Source organism: Quercus suber, unplaced genomic scaffold, assembly GCF_002906115.3.
Source record: "Quercus suber isolate HL8 unplaced genomic scaffold, Cork oak 2.0 scaffold_399, whole genome shotgun sequence".
NCBI classification, from domain to species: Eukaryota; Viridiplantae; Streptophyta; class Magnoliopsida; order Fagales; family Fagaceae; genus Quercus; species Quercus suber.
The window spans coordinates 420,272-443,665 of NW_027069850.1; the positions used below are offsets into that span (position 1 = coordinate 420,272).

The 23,394-nt window shown below is 36.0% G+C and overlaps 3 protein-coding genes across 3 annotated transcripts; 1 reads left to right on the forward strand and 2 right to left on the reverse strand.

Moving 5' to 3' along the window:
- The first annotated feature begins 3,548 nt into the window (after window positions 1–3,548).
- On the forward strand, window positions 3,549–8,916 carry LOC112016274 (tryptophan synthase beta chain 1). Its single transcript, XM_065761166.1, has 5 exons — window positions 3,549–3,932; window positions 4,427–4,786; window positions 6,392–6,825; window positions 8,063–8,157; window positions 8,424–8,916. Exons 1-5 carry the CDS (start codon window positions 3,594–3,596, stop codon window positions 8,633–8,635), a joined length of 1,440 nt encoding a protein of 479 aa, XP_065617238.1. The 5' UTR covers window positions 3,549–3,593; the 3' UTR covers window positions 8,636–8,916.
- Window positions 8,917–10,342: 1,426 nt separating this feature from the next.
- LOC112016275 (polyadenylation and cleavage factor homolog 4) lies at window positions 10,343–16,771 on the reverse strand. The gene is given in 7 exon segments (XM_065761156.1): window positions 10,343–10,590; window positions 10,882–11,018; window positions 11,021–11,429; window positions 11,542–12,483; window positions 13,725–14,552; window positions 16,282–16,536; window positions 16,628–16,771. Coding segments are annotated over 7 exon segments (2,745 nt in total). The 5' UTR covers window positions 16,757–16,771; the 3' UTR covers window positions 10,343–10,545.
- A 453-nt stretch (window positions 16,772–17,224) lies between these two features.
- On the reverse strand, window positions 17,225–20,446 carry LOC111982967 (protein MAIN-LIKE 2-like). Its single transcript, XM_065761144.1, has 5 exons — window positions 19,452–20,446; window positions 19,267–19,357; window positions 18,697–19,095; window positions 17,431–18,420; window positions 17,225–17,326 (listed from the first exon to the last, which is right to left on the reverse strand). The coding sequence occupies exons 1-5, from the start codon at window positions 20,174–20,176 to the stop codon at window positions 17,234–17,236; spliced, it is 2,298 nt and encodes a 765-aa protein (XP_065617216.1). The 5' UTR covers window positions 20,177–20,446; the 3' UTR covers window positions 17,225–17,233.
- Window positions 20,447–23,394: the final 2,948 nt, after the last annotated feature.

Consider the following 23,394-nt stretch of genomic DNA (forward strand, 5'->3'; position numbering starts at 1 on the left):
GTTGAACCAAACTCACCTCATCAAAAAGTTTAGAAGCTTAAACTTAGCTTAACTCAGCTTGATTTATTATTCAAGTCAAGTTCGAGTTCAATATCAAGCTCTTGAGCTTGCGATACAATACAAGTACATTATCAAGCACATATTAAGCATATTATTAACCTCATTTGATTTGGACAAGTGGACCTAACTCCTAATTAATTGAAAACTTAGTAAGATATGACTTAACTTTTCAAGTCGTTATCAAAATTATTACTAAATCCATAAACGAGCTTAGGCTCGACTTCTTTTTTATCAAGCTATATTGTTTCCTAGTTTGTTCACGAAAAAAAAAATTGCTTGAGTTTGGCTCTTTTATTAACAAAACTAAAACTAAAATTAAAGCTTGGGTTGTTTATAAACAAACAAACATAAGTAAGCTTTTTATCAAGCTAAGCCCAAGTTGTTTATGAACGGCTTAATTCATTTATAATCCTACTTAGTATATCTTTTTTGTATCATATTTAGCAAATAAGCTATTAGAAACTATAGGATACCTAAACAAACACTAGATTGAAAAACAAAGGACTGAATCAATAGTTTGCAAAATTATGGCCGCACGAAATGCTAGAACATATGAGATATTTAAAAAAAAAATTAAAAAGTAATTAAACAATATTTATTTAATTTTACTTTATAATTTTTTGTTTATAATTCCTTCCTCTTGATTTTTTGTGAAATAAAATTACTATATAAGTTTTGTTTTTGTTATTACTAGCAACAAATTTTTCAAGAGATTCTTTTTGAAGTTTTGAACTCTCTCTCTCTCTCCCATTTAAAATTCAATGTTGAAGTAGACATTTATAATTAAAAATATTTATAAAAAAATATCTATATTAATAAATATTAAAAGATAGAACAATAGAATATGATATATCAAAAACACAATTGTCACTTCGGTTAACAATAACCTAAAATCTTCAATCTTCACAAGCTATGATGGATTTACTTTAAATAAAATTTTCCTCATCATAATATGTAAAATAAAATAAAATGGCCTAAGTTTATTTTCCTTAAATTTGACACATTAGAAAGTTATTGGTTAGAGAGAGAGAGAGAGAGAGAGAGAGAGAGAGAGAGAGAGGGGTTTGATGGTGTTACTGTGTTAGTAGTACATGCGGTATTACATTTAGCATATGTTAACCTTTTTTTTTCTTTTTTCTTTTTTTTTGACAAACAACCTCACATGCCAAGCTTTGTATGCATATATATGTAGCTTTATATATCACCACATCGTACAAGATATAGAGACTGTATTCTGAATATTTTTCCTTTAATTCTCTTCTTTTATTTAAACATTAGAAAAAAAAAAAAAATTGTGTCTCTAGTGAATTATGAAAACGTTTTCTTAAGTTAAAAAATAAAAATAAAAAAATATAAAATAAAAATAAAATAAACATTAGAAAAAAAAAAAAAATTGTGTCTCTAGTGAATTATGAAAACGTTTTCTTAAGTTAAAAAATAAAAATAAAAAAATATAAAATAAAAATAAAATAAAAATAAAAATAAAAAAGAGAAGAGAAGAGGAGAGCATATACAATATAAGGTTTTCCTTTTCTTTATTTTTTAGGTAGACATGGACCACTTTACATAAAAATGGGGTATAATATACAATTTTGTTTGAGATTACATAATATCAAAAAAGTTTGACTCCAATCACGTTTCAAACTATCTTATTTTAGCATACTAAAAGCGATTGTTGAAAAAAATCATTCATATATATATAGTTTTATAATTTGTAACTTATTTGAATAATACACATGGATATTTTCATAATTTTTTAAGTAACAAAATTAGAAAATATAATTTCAAACATGAACAGAGGGAGACTTTGACTATTGTCCCCCCTAATTGTTTTGTAAAAAAATATTAGTATATATATAGTTATAAATTTTAGTAATTTTGTTATATAAAATTACACTTTACCCCTTAACAATATCATTGATTCTTTTAAGAATAATATTATAGCCACAAACGTTTCTACAACATTTTTACAAACTGTTGAGGTAGTAAATTTTTATTAGTTTACTCTCGCATTTTCCTCAATTTAAAGGGCATAAAAAAATGTATAAACCTAAAATCTAAAACAAAATATACAAGCCTAATAAAATAAGCACAACAACAAAAATTATCAATAATAATTTTAAAAAAAATTAAATTTTAAACAAACTAATAGCAAACCCACACATAAAATACGAAAATAAATAATAAATTAATTATAAAAAAATCCTTAGTGGTTAAGCAACAAAGCTAAAGGCTAGAGTAGCCATAGACAATTGATAGCAAAACTGCCCCTCCTAAATTCAAGTTCTGACTTTGTCCATGATTTCAAGGAGATTTGGAGTCAAATTTTGCCAATATAATAATATATATATATATATATAATATGGATCACACTTAATGTTCAAGAATTTTTTTTTTTTTTTATGTCCAAAAATATAAAATGGGTAACTTGTAAGGATATATTATATCAACTTCCTTCTCAAGTCAAAGGGGAAAATGGGCATTTGCCCCTAATTTACAAATTATGCAGTAAAATGTCTATGTTTTGAAACTATTTAGCAAAATGCCCCTATTTTTAAAACTCGATTTTAACAAAATCGTGTTACATGTGTAACTCAACATTAACAATGTTGAGTTTTATACATATTTTGCCACTTAAATTTTTTTTGAAAATTTAAGCAGAACTCGACATTGCTAATGTCGAGTTCCTCTTAAAAATATACACAGAACTCGATTTCGAGGATATCAAGTTTTACACAGAACTCTTTTTTTTTTATAATCGAGTTTAAAAAACAAGGGCATTTGGTAAATAGTTTCATAACATGAATATTTTACTACGTAGTTTGTAAATTAGAGCCAAATATCCATTTTTCACGTGTAGAAAGTAGATTTTTTTTTTTTTTTTTTTTAATTTTGTACCTGCACACACTAAGGACAATGCTTGTGGTAGAACCATTGCACTACTTCCCTTTCGATTATTGGGTTCACGTGATGATAACTGATAAGCAAATGAGGATTGTGGCCATCAGGGGAGGAACCAGAAATTTTTGCTTAGGCCAACCCCTATTTTTATGGGTTATATCTTTAGAAAAGTTTAATAATTATAAGTAATATAAAGGATTTTTAAAAAAAAAAAATTTTGAGGGCCCCCAACCTTGGAGGAAGTATATATACCTTATTACGAGTATATGTTTCCTCCCTCTCACAAACTAGTGGTACCCACAACTGCTGGATCTCACCAGATGTGAGAAGAGAGGAACATACACCAGTAAGAGGATGTATTTTCTCCCAGCCTTAGCTTTAGTTCCGCCACTGTTGGCCACAGTGTCCCTGCGAATCAAACAATTGTGAACCTCGTTTTTTTCATAAAACCTCCTCGTGTTCCTCGTTTTCGTGGCCATTTTGAGTACAGTATTTGTTAACTACCTTTGACTTGTCTGAGAATAATACCTCTATAAAAAAACTCACAAAGTGTTCCAACAAGTATTAAGTATTAACAAACACCCAAATATAACTCTCTCTCTCTCTCTCCCTTACACAAACATATAATATATATGGCTTGTAATATGCGAACTGATCTTCTTATTTCCCAAATATGTCCAACCAGTGGACATGTTAGTGTTAAGAGAAGAATAGGCAATGCCTCTGTGGTTCGTGCTGTTGTTGATCACAACACTTTGGTTAAGGATATTATCGGTTCGACTAGTAGTTTGATTATGAGGAGGCCGACATCGCCAAAGCCACAACTAGTTGAAGTAACTGATCATGAAAGGAAAGGATGTAAAGGAAAATTTGGGAGGTTTGGAGGGAAGTTCGTGCCAGAGACATTGATTTCTTGCTTGAGCAATCTTGAAGCTGAATTCAATTTGGTTTTGCATGACGCCCAGTTTCAGGTTTGCATTAAACAATCACAACTAAGCGCTACACAAACTAAGAATACTAAAAATTCATTGTGAATGACATTATTCTTCTTTCATTAACTGGAAGAAAGTTGTGGGAGTTTGAAACCATTGTTAAATTTTAGCTAGAAGCTAGCCCAAATTAAAAAACAACACTTTTTGAGCTCTTAAACACTCCAAATACATATTATTTCCTGACCTTTTTCATATCTTACAAAGGTTTTCATATCTTACAAAGGTGATACGTTATGATTGATGAAATATTATTTTCACATAATTCTAATATGAACGTCACTTTTATTGTACAATAATTACAACATACCACTTAAAAAATTATAAATGATACTGTGGAAGTTTTTGTGTCATTAGACTAATTATTCATATATAACATGACCAAAAGGGGGAAAGAAAAATGCTAAAATGACTCTTCATGCAAAAGCTGAGAATTTTTTTTTTTTTTTTTTTTTTTATGGATGAATTTATTGTAGGTTGAGCTAGCAACGGCACTAAGAGACTATGTTGGGAGGGAAACACCTCTGTACTTTGCCGAGCGGCTCACAAATCACTACAAGAAGAACAATAATGGAGAAGGGCCAGAGATATATCTAAAAAGAGAGGATCTGAACCATGGTGGAGCACACAAGATCAACAACGCCATAGCCCAGGCCATGATTGCCAAACGTCTAGGCCGAAAAAGTGTTGTGGCAGCCACTGGTGCTGGACAACATGGTGTGGCCACAGCTGCTGCATGTGCCAAACTTTCTTTGCAGTGCACAATCTTCATGGGCACCAAAGATATGGAGAAACAGTCCTCTAATTTGGTGTTGATGAAGTTGCTGGGTGCTGAGGTATACATATATATTTCTTTATTTCTTACAATAATTCACATTTTTCTGACAGTCATGTTTTATGATTTTACTGTGGTATCATAACAGTGATTTTGAGTTCAAACTTTGACTAAATTATAGATAATGGTTAAATAATTGTATTCAGGAGCAAGCTTTTTTGAGACGTTCAAAAACTTTTTCACTCCAAGAGTTGACTTCCTTTTATCTAACATGAAATGATAACTTTTATAAAGATTTGATTTGACTCATATCTTATTCAATGCATTTAAAGACTAGACAAATGCATTGTGGCCATGACAAAATGATAGAACTTTATTTTTTAGATCATATTTTAATATTTTAATGGCTATAAGAAAGAGTCTACATGATTAACATATAATAGAGGCTAGTTCACATTTAAAAGTGGATTGCATATACAACAAAGATACAAACTATTACGATATATATTAGATGCGTCAAAAGTTATAAATTTACCATTAGAGTTTCTATAATCACTTATAAACTCAAAATTTACATAGTAAACATACAATATGAGATTTAGTACATATTTACACAACACACTCAATTAATCAAATCTCGATAATTTGAGGTATCAACTTTTAAAGTCTCTTTTCTTTTTTTATGTAACCATATTTTTACGAATTTTCAATAAATAAATAAGCTTTCCCAAAAACAAAACCTAATACAAAGAAATAGCTGTGGGCTGTGACTATAATTTATTATAAGTGGGACCATATTTGAAGGAGAACCCGACGACACAACCACTCGATGATTGCTATATGATGCTTGTTGGCATGATTCTTAAACCAAAAAAGGACAGCGGACCAATCCAATATTCCCTTCATGAATACTCACTTCTGGCATGCAAGAAATATAATATAGCTCCAAAATAGTACGGTAGAGGGGTAAATATTGACCATTAAAATTGTTGTTTTAGCATATAATTGAAAAATATGTAAAATTTACCAAATTTTATCTAAAAATGATCTATATCAGTTAATATATAATTATGTAAATTTACAAATTTGATAAAGTTATCATATAAATTTATGCATTTAATTTCTTATTCTTTCTTTATGTATCTCGAAAATGAAGAATGAGAGTGAATGTCGAGGACTAAGGATGAAAGTAAATGTTGATTATTGTACATGTGCAAAGAAAAAGAAACAATTTTGAAAAAAAAAAAATTGATTTGATAAAATGTAGTGTAAAATAGATAATCTAATGTGTGATATTTTAAGAAGTGGGTAGGTGAAATAAATTTTAAAAGTATATTTTTATGCTAAATATACATAAATTTTTGCATAAAGTAACGTAAATGTTCCAACATTTAGGTTAAATCAGTTGATGGAAATTTTAAGGAGGCAACCTCAGAGGCCTTCAGGGAATGGGTGGGAAACTTAGAGAGCAGCTATTACTTGACAGGAACAGTAGTGGGGCCTCATCCATGTCCAAGCATGGTCAGAGAGTTTCAATCAGTGATTGGAAAAGAAACAAGGAGACAAGCAATGGAGAAATGGGGTGGCAAGCCTGATGTGTTGGTTGCATGTGTAGGAAATATACATAAATTTTTGCATAAAGTAACGTAAATGTTCCAACATTTAGGTTAAATCAGTTGATGGAAATTTTAAGGAGGCAACCTCAGAGGCCTTCAGGGAATGGGTGGGAAACTTAGAGAGCAGCTATTACTTGACAGGAACAGTAGTGGGGCCTCATCCATGTCCAAGCATGGTCAGAGAGTTTCAATCAGTGATTGGAAAAGAAACAAGGAGACAAGCAATGGAGAAATGGGGTGGCAAGCCTGATGTGTTGGTTGCATGTGTAGGGAGTGGCTCTAACGCATTGGGGTTGTTCCATGAATTTATTAAAGAAAAAGATGTGAGGTTGATTGGAGTTGAGGCTGGTGGGTTTGGCTTGGAAAGTGACAAGCACTCTGCAACTTTGGCTAAAGGTGATGTGGGAGTTTACCATGGAACCATGAGCTACTTGTTGCAAGATGAGGAAGGCCAAATTATAAGCCCACACTCAGTCGGCGTGGGGTAAGAACCAAAGCACCAATTTTTTGTTACATTTAGCATATAAAAAATTATAATTTTAGTACAATTCTAATATAAAATATTGATTAAACTAACACAATAACAATGAGTTACGGTTAACTCTATTAGTAAAAATTTTGTTATGAAATAAGAGATTTAATATTCGAACTCCACCTAAACCATAAAACTAATTGATATATTGATCTTATGATAAATAATCATTATTTTCAACAACATATTCACAAACTTTTTAATTATAAATGAGGAGACAATGAGAATTTTTTTTTCTTTCATTAATTTACATTTTTTTTGAAAATATTTAATAGTGGTTAAGGGATTTGAATCTTGAATATTTACATTGAAAACACCAAAATATGTCAATAAGTTACAAAACTTTAGAAAACCCCCTGTGGTTAATTTACAGTTTTTTTTTTTTTTAATTTGAGAAGAGGTTAATTTACAGTTTTGTGCACACTCATCAATTGTGCTCCACTTCATACTCCACCAATAAAACTTGAACAACTAGCCTTTCTCATTAAATAAGATAACTCTGACTTTAATGAGAGAGACTAGTTGTCTCATTTAATGAGATATCTCATTTAATGAAAAAGGTTAGCTGTTCAAATTTTATTGGTGGAGCATGAAGTGGAGCACAATTGATGAGACAAAGGATTTAGACTCCACTTTTTACCTGTATACACAGCATAAAATGCATATATACAATTTTTTTTTTTACTTTTTTGAGAAACTTATATACAAAAATTGAAACAGGAGTAGGAGTAGCATTTTTATTTACACTATAGACAATAGAGCATAGGCCAAGGTCGAACCACCGCGTATTTTTATAAGAATCAAAAAATTAAAAAAAATGATTACAAAATCAGCACGTTTGAAAGAAAGATGCAACGTGATGTATATAATAAAGTAGAATAATGTTTGACCCCAAAAAATAATCAAATTTATATTTAACAGTAAAAAGCAAAGAAAATGTAAAATATATAAAAGGGGGAACTTGAAACAAGTGATTTCTGACTCTGGGCTAGCTCATGAGCATTCACCCCAATTAGTTTAAAGTTCAAACCATCCTTTCACTTAATCCACATAAATATATATTGTCAAGTTTAATGCAAGTTGCTAATACTAGTTTAGACCAATTATTAAATTAATAAATTAATTAAGATGATAGTAATGGCTACCTTTTAGTGTTATGTAGATGTGCCTAATCCACAAATAAATGCAGGTTAGAGTACCCAGCTGTTGGCCCAGAGCTGAGCTTTCTTAAAGACACAGGGCGTGCAGAATACTACAGTGTCACAGACAAGGAAGCCCTAGATGGTATGCGACAAGGGAATTATACAATAAATAATGATTATCACAAACTTACTAACGTACATTATCAGTACACACTGTCACTATTCACATTTTATTGTGGATATCACATATGCAATTCTTAATATAATAAGTACGAAGTGTACGTTACTAAGTGTGCAATAAGTTTTTTTTTCATATTTAATAATTGATATGTACAAGAAAATATAATTATGGAGAATCCTATTTTCTAAAATTGAGACTATTAATTTGTGGTTCCCTATTGTTTGCAGCTTGCCAATTGTTATGCAGATTGGAAGGTATAATTCCATCGTTGGAGGCCTCTCATGCATTGGCGTTTCTGAATAAACTTTGCCCCACTTTGCCTACTGGTACAAAGGTTGTGGTAAATTGTAGCGGGCGTGGAGATAAGGATGCTGAAATGATTTTAAATCACAAATATTACCCAATGGAGAAACAGTTCCCTGCTTCTCAAAACTTGTAGATATGTACAATGACAAGCAAATAAGGCGTGGCTGTGGCACCATTTTAATGTCAGCAAGGGCTAAATAGGTAGGAACCTATGTTTAAGTGCTAGAAATGCTTAAAATAACATCATACCGATTGGACCCATGTATATTGCATGGTCACTTTATATAGAAAGGAAATTAGTGACCTGTATTTTAAGTTTGTGAGAATAATAGCAATAGAGCTATGCATAAGCTAACTGTAGGATGGAATGTGAGAGTTTCTTATGAATTGAAGATCCTCTTTATTGGCTGTGCTTATATGTTACATCCAATGGTGTGCAGTTAAATTTTTATTATATAAATCAATAAAAATTTCTTCCAATTTTAACGCACAAAAAAACTGCACGGTTTTAGAAAATTATTTTATAGTATCACTTTAATAAGTATTTAAGTTTTAACACACCCTGTAACTCGTATAATATTTATGATCTATACGAATCAATTTTAATTAGAAGATAGCTCTCATATGGTGGTAATGAGTGTGGTTAGGGGTCAAAATAACTCTGCAACACTTCAACTCAACCAAATAATATATATTTTTAGACAAAGAAAAGGAAGGAATGATCCATCATGATCCAAACTACCCTTTGTAGACTCGTTGTGATGTTTTTGTCTTTGTCAATCTTAAGTGTTCAGACAACCATATATATATATATATATATATATATCTGTTGCCCGCAATGTTGCAGGATTAATATTATTGAGAACAAACACCCAAATAAGAAAGATGCCGAAACATCTGCTTTGCGTAACACCACAAAGCTCCCTGATCTACTAGAAACGGATTTCTCATTTCTCTTTAGGATAGAGAAAAAGCATAAATGCATAATGCCCCTCCATTAGAGAAGTCATGCAAAGTGAATGTTTGCTACATCTTTTGCAGAATTAACGGAAAACAGATGTTTCACATGCTTCAGATGTCACAACAACTAACTTCAACTTTTATCAACAAAAAAAAAACACACTAAGTTCAACCACACGCAGTAAGATAGAGAGAAGCACATGAACACATGTTTGACATGCTTCAGAAGTCACAACTAAGTTCAACCACACATAGGGGAGGGAGGGAGAGAGAGAGAGAGAGAGAGAGCATCTTTATCATTAAAGGTATACACATTGCAACTTTGAATGGGCAGGCACGGGATAAGAACGGTGTTTAAAGACAAATTCATTTAATAAAAAGAGAATACATTTATTTAAACTAGAAGAAAAAAAGCCTTTCCAATGGAAGGAACAGTAATATAATAAACACAATTCTTAAGGCTCTACCAAAATTACCAAGAAAATGAAATTCTACAATACATCAATGATCCTGAAACCAAATCCAGGGTAAAAAAAATTTTAAAAGGCTCCAGCCCTCAAGTATACTGAATTTCCACTCTGATCATCGTTTCACTTCCATTGATCCATTGGTTTAATGAGAAATAAGAACAAGAAGCTTTGGCATACAGATCGACCATTCATGCTCCCACCTGCAGAATATTTATAAAAAAAAAATGGACACAATGCTTAGCACCACCCACCCAGCCCCCAGCCCCTACCTTTTTTTTTTCTTTTTTCTTTTCCTTGTTTTTAGGTGAACAAAAACAACGCACTTAAGACGGTGAAGGAACCACAGGAATACCTGTCAATGGCAATAAAGAAAACATTCTATGTCCCTCTTGAAGTTTTGACAGCAAAAATAAAAAGAATGCCAGAAAGATAATATTGCAAGAGAATTTGTAACCTCTGCTGCAAAACGCAATTTTGCATGCTACAAGTACAACTATACATGTACAAGATACTGTCACCTCCAATGCTACTGTAAAAATTAGTTAAGAGCATACCATTAACACGAACAAAATCACATTATGTTACAGATGACATAGAAGTCGATCTAGCTAAGTTAAATCCGCATACGTTTTCTTTGACTACCCTCTGCAGTAATTCCCTGCACACAACAATTAAAAGAATGAATATGAAACATTTGTTGAGCTTTAGGCATAAGAATACAAATGAAAATATTCTCATAATTGCGTTGGTCTTGAGTAATATATTGCTCATTGATATATACATGAATGCATAACAAAGTCCTCAGACAAAATACTATGGCTTTAACCATAAAACAAAGACAGACTTTCAGAAGAAAGTATATAAGACTCTTTTTTTCTTTTTTTCTTTTTTTTTAATGATAAATGTATATAAGTGAAAATTCTGAAAGAGTTGAACAAGAAATGCATACCCCGTCTTCTTGTCTAAAATCTTCAGAGGAAACCACACTAGATTCAGACCGGCACTTAGCATGCACTATTGGGCCTAACTGAGACCTATCCATGCCTACTGTCAAGCCACTGGGTGCATTTGAGTAAATAGCCCCTTATACATCCATTCTTCTGCCTCATCACTGTAAAACTCTTCAAAAGGCTCTCCACATAATGCACATGCATTCTGATCTTCATCAGCAGGTACAGCCATTTCTTCATCATCCTTCTTTTCTACAACGGTCTCGGTAGGTAAAAACCCAGGAACTGCTTCAGCTCCTAATGCTTCTGCACCACTGAGCCACATACTCACACTTACAAACCACTTACGAGAAGGCTTCTGCTTTCGGTTTTTAGACATACGATTCTTAGTTACATGCCAATCCATATGACTACGGTGCTCTTCTTGGCTTTTGAATCTAAGGCCACAGGTTGTGCATTGTCTGGGGAGATCAGCATATAGGGCATTTATTGCAGACTCATGACGCACCTTGAGAAGGTCCGCATTAAAATCAACTCCTACAGAATCCTACATATCAAATAACTTGGTTGAGAAACAATCTAACAATTGCATTTCAAGGAAAAGAAAACAAAAATCAAAATTCAACATTTAAAGCATAAAGTGAAATATTAATGCATACCTGAGCTTGTTTGTTCAATGAGATCAAACCCTGAGCCATGAGAGAATCAAACAATCCAGGAAATGCACTGCTCGGCTGTTGACTAGAGACACCAGGAACAGCATTTTGTGTGAGAGGCATCATTTGTGATGGCATGGGAGGGGGGCCAGGAGGTAGAGGTGGCAATGAGCCCCCCTGTAAATGTAAAGGCCTGTTTAGGATATTCAACTGTACAACAGGTATAGGATTTGATGGACCTGTACTAACAGTGGCACCATGCCCTCGTGAGTTATATCCATGATTCAAAGGGGCTGCCAGAAAATGAGGTGGCAACACAGCTGCTGCAGATTGATGCACCTCCTGAGATGGAAGAAATTGTGGCTGTAAAGAAGTGACTTGTGCCTGGCTTAGAGGAATTAGTCCTGCATGCTGACTAGGCAATTGTTGCAGCTTTGTAGAACTCAGCTCCTTGTTTCCAAAACCATCCATCTGCTGCTCAGGGATATAAAAAGACCTATTTGGACCTAGATTATTGACAGTATTGCTAGCATTTATTGACTGGAATTGGCTCCTCATATGTTTCTGCTGCATAAAATTAGGCAGCAGATGCTGTGGGTGAGAGTTATGCACATTTAGGGGAGGTCTTACCCCCATATATGAGGGTACAACACCAGGCCGTGGCTCCACACCAAAAGAGTCAAGACTAGGACCAATTCTTGATGTAATTGTGGGGGGTCCGCAAATTTGTGGGTCAGCATCTGGAAGCTTATCTATAAGAGGAGACATTTTTTCACAATCTGATGGAGATGTACCGCTTGCCAATAAGGGCATATGGAAATTCCTCTCTCTTCCTTTGGCGAGATGGGGAGGCATATTCCAGGCCTCCTGAGGATAGCGAGAATCCCGAATCTGATTTCTCTCAGTTCGGAATCCAGATATCTTCCGCGTTGATCCACGACCAAACTGCAGTCAAAATAGCAGAAATTCAAATGTAAGGTTGGAAGTTCATTTTCTCTAATCATTATCAATTCCTGGAACACATTAATAGTTTCAGGGATGTTGGCATTTTTGGAGACAAGTCAAAAAAAAAAAAAAAAAAAAAAATCAAAAACATCAAATGATGTCAGAAAGCTCTAAATAGGGTATATAATTTTCTACCATGACTTTACTATTGGCTAAAGGTTGGGGAAATCAGTGGTTTCTGGTTTGTGAAGGAGCAAGAGGGCACATTTTGAGTTCTAAATTTGGCAACAAGGTTTTCATGAACGGTTCTCAATGGCAGTTGTCTTGTGTGAAAGGAAATCAGAGGCTCTTTTTGACATTTTGGGTATTATATTTTGATGAAGAATAACATAAGGATTATCAAAAGCAGGGTGTTTCAGCTAAGGAAGAATAATTAAAATTTTACAATTGCAGTTTAAAGTAATGATGATGGAGTGGAATTATAGAAGATGGAGAGAAGGAAACTAGTTTGACCAGGACCACAAATTTATAAATTATTGGGGTTGGAAACCTTGACTCGTAAAACTCAAACTAGTGCACAGTGGACACATAAGGCATAATAACCAAAAACATAAAATCATGAACCCTACTATAGCCAATGCCCAAAAGTTCCAGAAATTAGCAAGATGAATTACCCACCGCCTCCCTCTCTTTCTCTTAATGAAATACATTTATTTTTTTTTAGTCTTAATGAAATACCATTAACTGCAAAAGTTCAACAGAAGGAAAAAAAAAAAAAAAAGGAAGGAAGAAGATAAAACATGATGAACAGCATATTAAGTTAAAGGAACTTAAGAACATGACTTGATCTTATGGTATTTAATCTTGTTAATATTTGCGTCACACCAATCCCCTCTATAGCAAATAGCGTTTATAAATTATAATATGCAGGATTGGATTCTAATTACTGAAAAGGAAAAAATAAGGGTATTCACCCTCAATTCAAGACCCCAAAATATGTTCATAAACAGCTGAAAAGACAGGGATGCGATAGAGGAACCACGATACTCTAAGGAAAGCACTAATCACATGATAGCAATGGAAAGAGATATGGTAGGAAGTGAAAATTAACTAACAAAAATCACACCACTCAGCATAACTGCGGATTATGTTGCAAGAAGAATATTACTCGCATTCAAGATTAACTAACTAAGCTGCCTAAAAATCAAGAATGGCACAGCAAACAAGTGGAGGAAGCATACACTTGATAAGGAGACTGGATCTTCAGCATTTATAGAAGAATCATCAACTGCAGGAAGCTGAGCCTGACTCAACCAACTGCTCCTATTATCAGGCTCCAAAGGGGCAGCACTCTGCGCTCCAAAGCCCGGCCTTGTTCTAAAGCTCCCAAAAGGTGGAACAGCTGATGACAAGAAATCATTACTTGTACCGCGGTCTCCTAAATTGGGGCTCATATCTTCCCAATTAAACTCTTCCTCTTCAGTATTCTGCCATGATGCTGGAGCGACCTTACTGTCTATATCATTTATGTCCAGGCGTTGAACCTGCAGAGGCTTATTGTTATAAGATCTCTTCCCTGTGTCATTTCCATATGCATCAATTAAAGCTCTTGGTCTTTGGTGCTCATGTCCATTACCAAGGTGGTAAACTGCAGTAGTTTTCTGATTATTATCAGAATAGTGTTTTCTCTGCCAGCCACTTGTTTCATCATCTCTACCAATTGCTCTACCAAGTCCATACTCAAATGGATGAGATGGAGAGGCCCTATCAACAAACCTTCTAGGAGAATTTTCTGCAGCAAATTCATCACCTGCTAATGATAAAGACCTATCAGGCCCAGTTCTTGAAGGCGAAGAGGGTCTTGCAAGTCTGGCAGTTGAAGGTGGATGCACCTTATTAGCCCCAAAGGCAAAAGGTGTATGACCTGCATCTCCAGTTGAGCTCCATCTTTGGGCTCCAACCTGTGAGGATACAACCTCTGCATGACCAGGATCAAACTCATCATATGGAATGGCAGGTTTTTGACCATACATTTTTAAAGCGGAAGTTCCTCTAGGATGCTGAATATTCTGCAAGGGTTACAAACAAATTACAAATTTTAAATTCCAAAGTTGTCCATTTCATGCACAACTGAGCAACAACAGAAAGTAACATAGTTAGTCTTGGCAGGTTTCTAAATTCAGTTACAATAAGATGATGAAACAATAACATCGAAATTAACTTATATAAAGGACAAAAAAAAAAGTAGCACAGCAGATTTCTCCCTACATTTATGAAATAAATGAAAAAATAAAAACAGGAAAATAAAAGATCTACCAAAAGAATGCACACAAGCAGATCAAGTGTACAAAAATAAAAAATTAGATTTAATTAATATCTGGAACCAAGATAGTTGAAAGTATTGATAGGAGATCAGAATACAGAATCCCATTCCCCCCAAAAAAGTTCTAAGTTAACCATCATTTTGAGCTCATTATAGCACCTCTTTTCCATATCCTCTAGCCTATGATATGTGTGTCATTGTTTCGCAATATATCACATGCATTTGTAAGCATGTGTTTGGATTGCATCTGATTCTACATCTGATTCTACACCATTAGTAATTAAACACAAACAATGCACATTTGGCACAAGCCAGATAATTTTTTTATAAGTAGGCACAAGCCAGATAATGAAATGGTCCCAAGTGATTTAGGTACAGTAACTCATGAGTTCCTACCAGTTCTGTATGAATTCTAGTTTTTTTTATTTTTTTTGGCTATGGAGAGTGCACAGAGCTCTTTGAGCACTTGACTATTCTCCTAGGTGTTTGTAGCCCCACTTCCCGGTCCCACTCACACCAAGTAATTACGAGGAATCCCTAGGGTGGACCCCGAATGATGGCTAGGGCCTAGGAGTTATAAACGTTGTATGAATTCTAGTGTTGTTTACATCGAAATATTAACTGGCATTTGGTGCCTAAAGAAACCTCCGCAACGAATTTGGGAAGGCACTTGTAGGCCTTGACTAAATCACACATGTTTACTCCACAAGTCTTAGGCATAACTCATTTGGCCATCTAATCAAGTAATTTTATTTCTTTTCCACAACATAGTATAGAAAACACAAGGAAATTTCTCTTACAAAACTTGTTATGATGTAGGATCTTTAGGAATTCATCACTAAATTAGGTTCTTGAATAGATTTTCATGTGAAAGGATTTAGGTAGTGTTAGGTAATAAAAGATTGGATATTGAATGAGTTTGGTGTTAAAACAGTTAATAGATCCAAAAAGAAAGAAAAATAAACCCTAAGACATCAGACCTACGTTTCCAAAGCAATCACATTAAAGAAGAAGATGGCATTCACACCCTCAAAGTTTAAAATAAGCTGCTGGAATTTTAATAAATGCACCCTCGTTGAATGTAATTGAGTACAATAAAGCCTTTACATAGGCTATTGCTAAGCCCTCAAATATCATATCAGCAATTATAGACTACGATCTAAGAAGAAAATATTTCCACATCTAATCACAATGGTCAGCCACACCTACAAAATATCCAAATATCTGAGTTGCAGAACGTTATAATGAATGAAGACATAGATGTCAGTATATTCCAAATTATGGTGAAATATATAGATTGCTACTACTAGTCCAGCAACATCTTGACTAGAAGATGCAAACGGCAGTTACTACAGATATCCCACTGCAAGAATTGAGAATAAAACATCTTGACAAGTAACCAGAATTTCAACTACTGCACTACATAAAGGCAGCAGTCCAACCCATGTCTTTTGAGAGAGAGAAAGAGAGCTTACAGTATCCAGAGTTGAATGTTCCAACTGACGCAGGTACTTTGGGTTAACATGAATGCCATGTGTTGGTCGTGGAGATTCAGAAGCCCTCATGGTAGCCAAAACAGATGATTGATTATTTACTGAAGGAGAAAATTGCAGTTGTGCCTCAATCTTATTAAGGACAGAAGGTGGAAATACTGCTGACCAGGTGCCAAAGAGATGTCGCATAGAATTATACTGATTTGGGTGAACTTGCCTGTATGCCTCACAGAAAACCTAGGAAAAAATTAAATAAGAATATTGTCAAAATCATGTGATAAGAAAACTAGGGACTTAAAATATATGCAAATGATTATGCAAAACTCACCTCAGGCAGACGGGGAGAGAAATGCCTTACGTAATCACGGCCAATATTCTTGACAATACTGTCTAAAAGATATAGTGAAGGAAGTTTTTGCTCGACTGGGACCTGCAGAAGACATATAAGGGATGACATAAGAATATCAAACAACAAACAATAGTTCCCCTATTTCCCAATAAAGTAGCTCCACCAAAATAAAAATTACCAATAAAGGTAGAAATTTGAAGAATGCACTTTAGGGGTAAAATATAAGGGGCTCTCAAGACATACAAATTCTAATGAATTTGCACAAAATCAAGCACTGCAAAGGAAAACATGGGGAAAAAAACCCATATAGAGGAAAACTTGGAAGGCTTTAGGTTTTGTTTTCAAAATAAACCGCAGCAGTCTATAATTTACAGAATTATATGATTACATATCATGTGAAATATTAAACTCAAGGGTGTGGACCATCACATAGGGCACTAACTATAAATCCTGTTAATCTAGAAGCACTACAAGCACCATTCTAACTTCTGTTAGCAAGGTTCACGGAATCATTCCAGTTAAACTAAACCCAAATTTTGCGTTTCTTAAACTAAACCCAAATGGGCAAAGTAACAAACCTCTTTTTCAAGGTTCACCAATTTTGCGTTTTTTAACCCTCGTGTAATGTTTGGGCGGGGGAGGAGGCTGCGGGGCATCATCCTTAGGCTCATCGTCATGCTGCAAAGAAATTAGATGGATTGTACAATCAATATTCAGTGTAATTGTAAATAATAAAGTGAAGTGCAAAATAGGCATATAGAAGATAATTAATGTTATCATACCATAGAGCTATGTTTGTGTCCTATTTTATGTCCACCTGTCCCACAAGTGGGAGCTCTTCTAGCACGTTGCGGTCTACCTCGTGGGGGTGAAGGCTGAGGAGGGGGATTCTCGTCCGGTACATCAGTATCTGGCTGTGGAGTGACAGTCCCAACCGAAGGTCCTACAGGGTCGGATGAGGATGAGGTAGGTGGGTAATGGTGCTCTGTGTACAGGCCAGGAGTGGGGATCATTGTCATAGGTTCAGTATGGGGTGGGTCTATGGGCAAAGTAGGTGTACTAGAGCTGGTGGGTGGGTGTAAGGGTGTCTCGGGGTGCAATGGAGGGGTCAACTGAGAATGGATATCAAGATCGAAACTGGGCTGTGAAGGTGGGGTGGGTGAAGGGACCTCGGGCTGAGGAGATGCATCTACCATGGGTGGAGTGACCTCGGACTGAGGAGATGCATTTGGGATGGGTGGAAGGACCTCGGTCTGGGGAGATACATCTACAATGGGTGGAGGGACCTCGGATTGAGGAGATACATCTGGGATGGGTGGAGGGACCTCAGGGTGGGGAGATGCGTGCAGGGTGGGTGCAGGTATGAAGGGATTAATTACAACCCGAGGGGTTGTTGCACGCCGACCACGGCCTGTAGCTGAACTTGTGCTTGGGCTTGCTATAGCAGCCCCACCACGGCCTCTAGCTGCACTTGGGCTTGGGCTTGCTGGAGCAGGCCGACCACGGCCCCTTGTTGTGCTTGTGCTTGGGCTTGCTGTAACAAGCCGACCACGGCCCCTACCTACGCTTGTGCTTGGGCTGACAATATCACGCCGAGCACGGGTCGGTGTAGTTACGGGTGCTGCACTTGTGCTTGGGGCTGCAGTAGTTGCTGGCCCAGTGGCTGCAGGATCACCACCAAGCCCAACCACATTATATAGGATGCGCCGGATGTGGTTGTGTTCTCGGCTGCCTACCGGAACCCAATTCAACAACGCTAAATGACTTTCAATCTGAAACAGAGAAAGAACCAGTACAATCAAAATTTTCCACATTTATGTAACAATTACAAAATGCATAATATAGAATGTACTAATCTACTTAAATACTCATCTAAACTAAGAACTGAAAGTTTTATTACGATACTATATGCAACAAAAACTCTTTTTAATTGGATGTCAGTCAGATCAAACCAAATTTGTTCAAAGAAGAAATCAATTGATCCTACGTTCGTACATGTACTAAAGAAAAAACAAAGCAAGCTAGGAAATATAATTAGAACACATTACCAGCTGATGTAATTTAGCGCTGTTGCGGTCGACATACTTTAGAGTGACCAGATCGTACCATTGGTAATAGGCATGATTGCGGGCCATCTCACCAGTCTGAGGAGGTGCATTGCAAAGTCGTTGTTCTCGACTATTCCATGAAATGATATACGGTTCATGCTCTTGCCTCCAATTCTTGTCCACCTTCCCACGCAAGTCTATTCTGTGCAGCCTTTCATCATACACAACACCGTTAGGCCGCTCTTGCGCCAACCCAAACTGTCGAAGGACACGATCCGGGTGGTGCATCTCCACTATGCAATAACACACAAGCGGCACCCTTGCTGTCCACGTACCCCTCCCTGCAACGCAGAAGTCAGGAAGGTGGGCGAAGTGTGCCTCGTATGGCTGCCACACAATCTACAATAGAAACAAAAAACAATTATCATAGCATCTTCAAATGTGAAACAAGAGAGAATATATAGATACAAGGAAAAACAAAAATTAAAACGGAAAATATGTTAAAGTATGAAGCAATCGTATTCTTAAGGAAAATTAACATAACCAAACAAAATTTTTGAATATTATTACCTGGTTCGGCTGCATTGTAACTAATTGCTCACGATAGACGACTAAAGCCATCCCGGATGGCCTAGTCTTCGAGCCTGGCACACGCACCCACCTACAGTTACGAGCGAATAACATAAGATAAGTAGCTACTTAGTTACTAAGAAGAGTACATTGCATAACACACTAAATATCAAAAAAATACTTACTTAACGGCAAGTGGAGCATACGGCCACGGGCCATAATCACATCCAGGAGCAGGCTCTATCCTCGGGCACAAGAATGGCAACCTTGCCCATGCCCAATACTGGATCAAGGTGCACGCCCCACCAATCTGCGATGCCCCTTTCTCACTTGCCCGACACAACTCTCGATACAACCAGGCCAAGCAACCACTGCCCCAACTATACTGTGGCGGATCATGCAAGTTCCGCAGTTGCTCCAAAAACATCAGATGCACCCTATCTCCCGACTTGTCCATAAAAAGCTTATCCCCTAGTAGCGCTAAAATATAACACCGGGCATACTTGTGTATCTGAATCTCCGTTGCGTCATGAGGCAATGGCGCTGCAATGGCCTCAAGAAGGCGGCTGATAAGAAGTCTTTGCCCCACCAAAGTTTTGTTGTCATCCGCCGGAGTAAAACCAAGCAACTCCATGCAAAGAGTCCTCCAAGTTCCATCTAACACATTAGTCGGCCCAACCAATACCTCACCGTCTATAGGAAGTCCGAAGATGACCTCCACATCTTGTAGGGTGATCGACATCTCACCATGTGGAAGATGGAACGTATGAGTCTCTGGCCGCCATCGCTCAACTAGGGCCGTTATAAGACAGTTATCTATCTCTCTAGAAGGGGCCCTAAACAATCCTTCAAGTCTCAGCAACTTGATAATGTCAATCACCCGATTATCTCGCATTTGAATGTTTGCCATCTCCTTAGTGCGACCACGGCATGTCAGTGGGCCTGAGTCCTGCAAAATCAATAAAAATTATAGCAGTTATTAGAACTACAAATACAATTTTGAAAGAACTTGCTAACTAAAAGTCAAAAATAACGTAAAAATTAAAGCAGTTGTTAAAACTAGATATTTCACCTCGCCATTCCAAATGGCATGTGATCGATGATGTTGCTGTCGCGTCAACAATGACGAATCACTAGGACCAGGCTGCAAGATCCGTGACCCGTCATCAATCCGAGGCTCCATACTGGATTGTGCACCCTCCTCGTCTGTAATTATTCCCAATGCAACAATAACAAGGACATAAAAACCACAATAAGTTGGTATAATCTAAATGTTGTTGCATGTTAAGGATGAAAAGGAGCAGAATTAATACATACATAAAGAGCAGTGACAAGATTTTTTTTATATTGCTAAGTCACACAACCCCCGGTGAAATAAAGACCGGGGCTTCAATCTTTTTCAATATAATCATAGTATCATTTTTTTTTTCCTTTTTTGACCTCTCTTTTTTGGTATCATTGAGTTAGTGAACCACATGAATACCATCAAGAACCTAAGCTATAAACCCAAACACACACAAAAATTTCTGTCACGAATCAGCATAAATCCATATGGGTCTAAATTAAAAGGCAAACTGTAAGTTGTAATTATTCATTTTGCAGAAAAAAATTGTATATTGAAATTTCTAATAATTGAGAAGAGGTGGCATTGTTAATTCATTTTCAAATTACAATCATTCCAACAAAAATCCTAGCAACTGAAAATACCCAATGCATCAAGGAAGTATATACCCAGCCCAGGAACAAAAAAACCTATATAACCCAAGAACACAACACTCTGTATATCCACAAGAATTAATTCAGGCAGTTTAACTAAAACCCAATAACCTCTCATATATTAGCCAAGAAAAAACAAAAACAAGAAAATGTGTACAACAGAAACCAAAAAAAGCACACATGGCAAAAGAAGAATCACAAAGAGCACCCCAACCAAATGGGCATGTATCAAAAGCAGAAAACCCAAGCAAATCCACAACCCAGAAACAAAAACAACAGCAGCAACAATGTGTAACCCACCATGCAAAAAGCCCAAATATTCCCATAAAATTAATTCCGCAACAGAGGAACGGAGAACTTTTACCTAGCAAGCGAGCTGAAGAACGAAGAAAGCGAGCTGAACGAAGACAACAAACAACGCAGAAGCCCGCGGAGGCTGAGAGCACAGGGTGATTTGGGACTACGAGTGAGTGAGTTTCAAATTTTCGAGTGAGAGAGTGGAGTCTGAGAGAGTGGAGTCCGAGAGAGTTTGAAATTTTAGAGCGAGAGACTGGAGAGTGAGTCTGAGAGAGTGAGTGCCGTTTTAAGAAATTAAAAAGTTTGTAAATTTTAAACAGAAAGCGAGTTTTAAAAACTCGAGAGCTATAAAGCGAGTTTTTAAAACTCGCTTTCACGTGCTATGCACGTGGAAACATTTTAAACAGAAAGCGAGTTTTAAAAACTCGAGAGCTATAAAGCAAGTTTTTAACACTCGCTAAAAATTTTAAACAGAAAGCGAGTTTTAAAAACTCGAGAGCCATAAAGCGAGTTTTTGAAACTCGCTATCCACGTGCTATCCACGTGGAAAACTTTGTCCAGTCAGTAATTGAAAAATAACAAAAACGAGTTTTCAAAACTCGAGATCTAAATAAAATCTCGAGTTTTATAAACTCGAGATGCTAATATTACATATTGTTTCGTAATTGGCCAACTAACAAAATAATTACCGAATTACAGTTATTTAGAAACAGTGTCCAAAACATCCTCTAAAACATGGAAAGAATCAGCGGTTGCTATGACGTCAATTAAGTTATTAACAAGTATAGTGAGAGAGAATCCCCTTAGTCCATTCGTCCCTTCAAATTAACTATTGGAAGGACTATTAAAGGCAAACAGTGGGAGATTATTTTAAAGGTAGCAGCTCACAAAAATAGAAGGTCAAAGAGAAGTGGATATGCTTATGAAGCAAAGACTTTGGAAGGGAATGAGTTTTTCTCTGGTGGAGCTAGCTGTGGACGAAAGACTCAACAGCTTGCAATCCAAGATGCAGTGGGAGAAGCGATTTTGAAGGCTATGCAGATGGGATACAACAAGATTTTGGTTCTAAGCAACAACACCAGGCTTGTGCAGCTGTGCAACCAAGGAAAGGATCCAACTTGGACAGATCAGAATTTTGTTGCAAACATGAATCAGCTCCAACAACAGGGTTTGACCACTCATTACTTGTTTGTACCCAAAGATATTATCTCACATATAATAGACTTAGCTGCTATAACTACTTGCTTCCCTGTTAGCCACTGTAGACTCAATCCGGACCATGTATAAGTCAAGTGGCCCTCTTTTGTACTATCTCTTTTTTTTTTTTTTATCTAATGTTTATCTGGTATGAGAGCACAGGGTGATTTGGGACTACGAGTGAGTGAGTTTCAAATTTTCGAGTGAGAGAGTGGAGTCTGAGAGAGTGGAGTCCGAGAGAGTTTGAAATTTTAGAGCGAGAGACTGGAGAGTGAGTCTGAGAGAGTGAGTGCCGTTTTAAGAAATTAAAAAGTTTGTAAATTTTAAACAGAAAGCGAGTTTTAAAAACTCGAGAGCTATAAAGCGAGTTTTTAAAACTCGCTTTCACGTGCTATGCACGTGGAAACATTTTAAACAGAAAGCGAGTTTTAAAAACTCGAGAGCTATAAAGCAAGTTTTTGAGACTCGCTAAAAGTTTTAAACAGAAAGCGAGTTTTAAAAACTCGAGAGCTATAAAGCGAGTTTTTGAAACTCGCTATCCACGTGCTATCCACGTGGAAAACTTTGTCCAGTTAGTAATTGAAAAATAACAAAAACGAGTTTTTAAAACTCGAGATCTAAATCAAATCTCGTGTTTTATAAACTCGAGATGCTAATATTACATATTGTTTCGTAATTGGCCAACTAACAAAATAATTACCGAATTACAGTTATTTAGAAACAGTGTCCAATAAAACATTTATGTCCAACCCATCAACTCAACCAACCCAACCTAGCCCATGTGATGGGTTGGGAATTTCTTAACCCAACAAGGGTTAGGTTGACAAACCCTCCAACTCGAGCTGAGCCAACCCAACCCTTCACATTGTTTGTAGATGGATTTTGATTAACATTGCTTGTAGATGTAGGCTTATGGTT

Excerpts from the sequence above, each read along its gene's own strand:
- LOC112016274 (XM_065761166.1), top strand. The coding sequence starts at position 3,594 with ATGGCTTGTAATATGCGAACTGATCTTCTTATTTCCCAAATATGTCCA. Across the intron at positions 4,787-6,391 it reads TGAAGTTGCTGGGTGCTGAG|GTTAAATCAGTTGATGGAAA; the intron begins GTATACATATAT and ends TCCAACATTTAG. Across the intron at positions 8,158-8,423 it reads AGACAAGGAAGCCCTAGATG|CTTGCCAATTGTTATGCAGA; the intron begins GTATGCGACAAG and ends TATTGTTTGCAG.
- LOC111982967 (XM_065761144.1), bottom strand. The coding sequence starts at position 20,176 with ATGGCAAACATTCAAATGCGAGATAATCGGGTGATTGACATTATCAAG. Across the intron at positions 19,096-19,266 it reads TTACAATGCAGCCGAACCAG|ATTGTGTGGCAGCCATACGA; the intron begins GTAATAATATTC and ends TTTCTATTGTAG. Across the intron at positions 17,327-17,430 it reads GACACAAACATAGCTCTATG|CATGACGATGAGCCTAAGGA; the intron begins GTATGATAACAT and ends ATTTCTTTGCAG.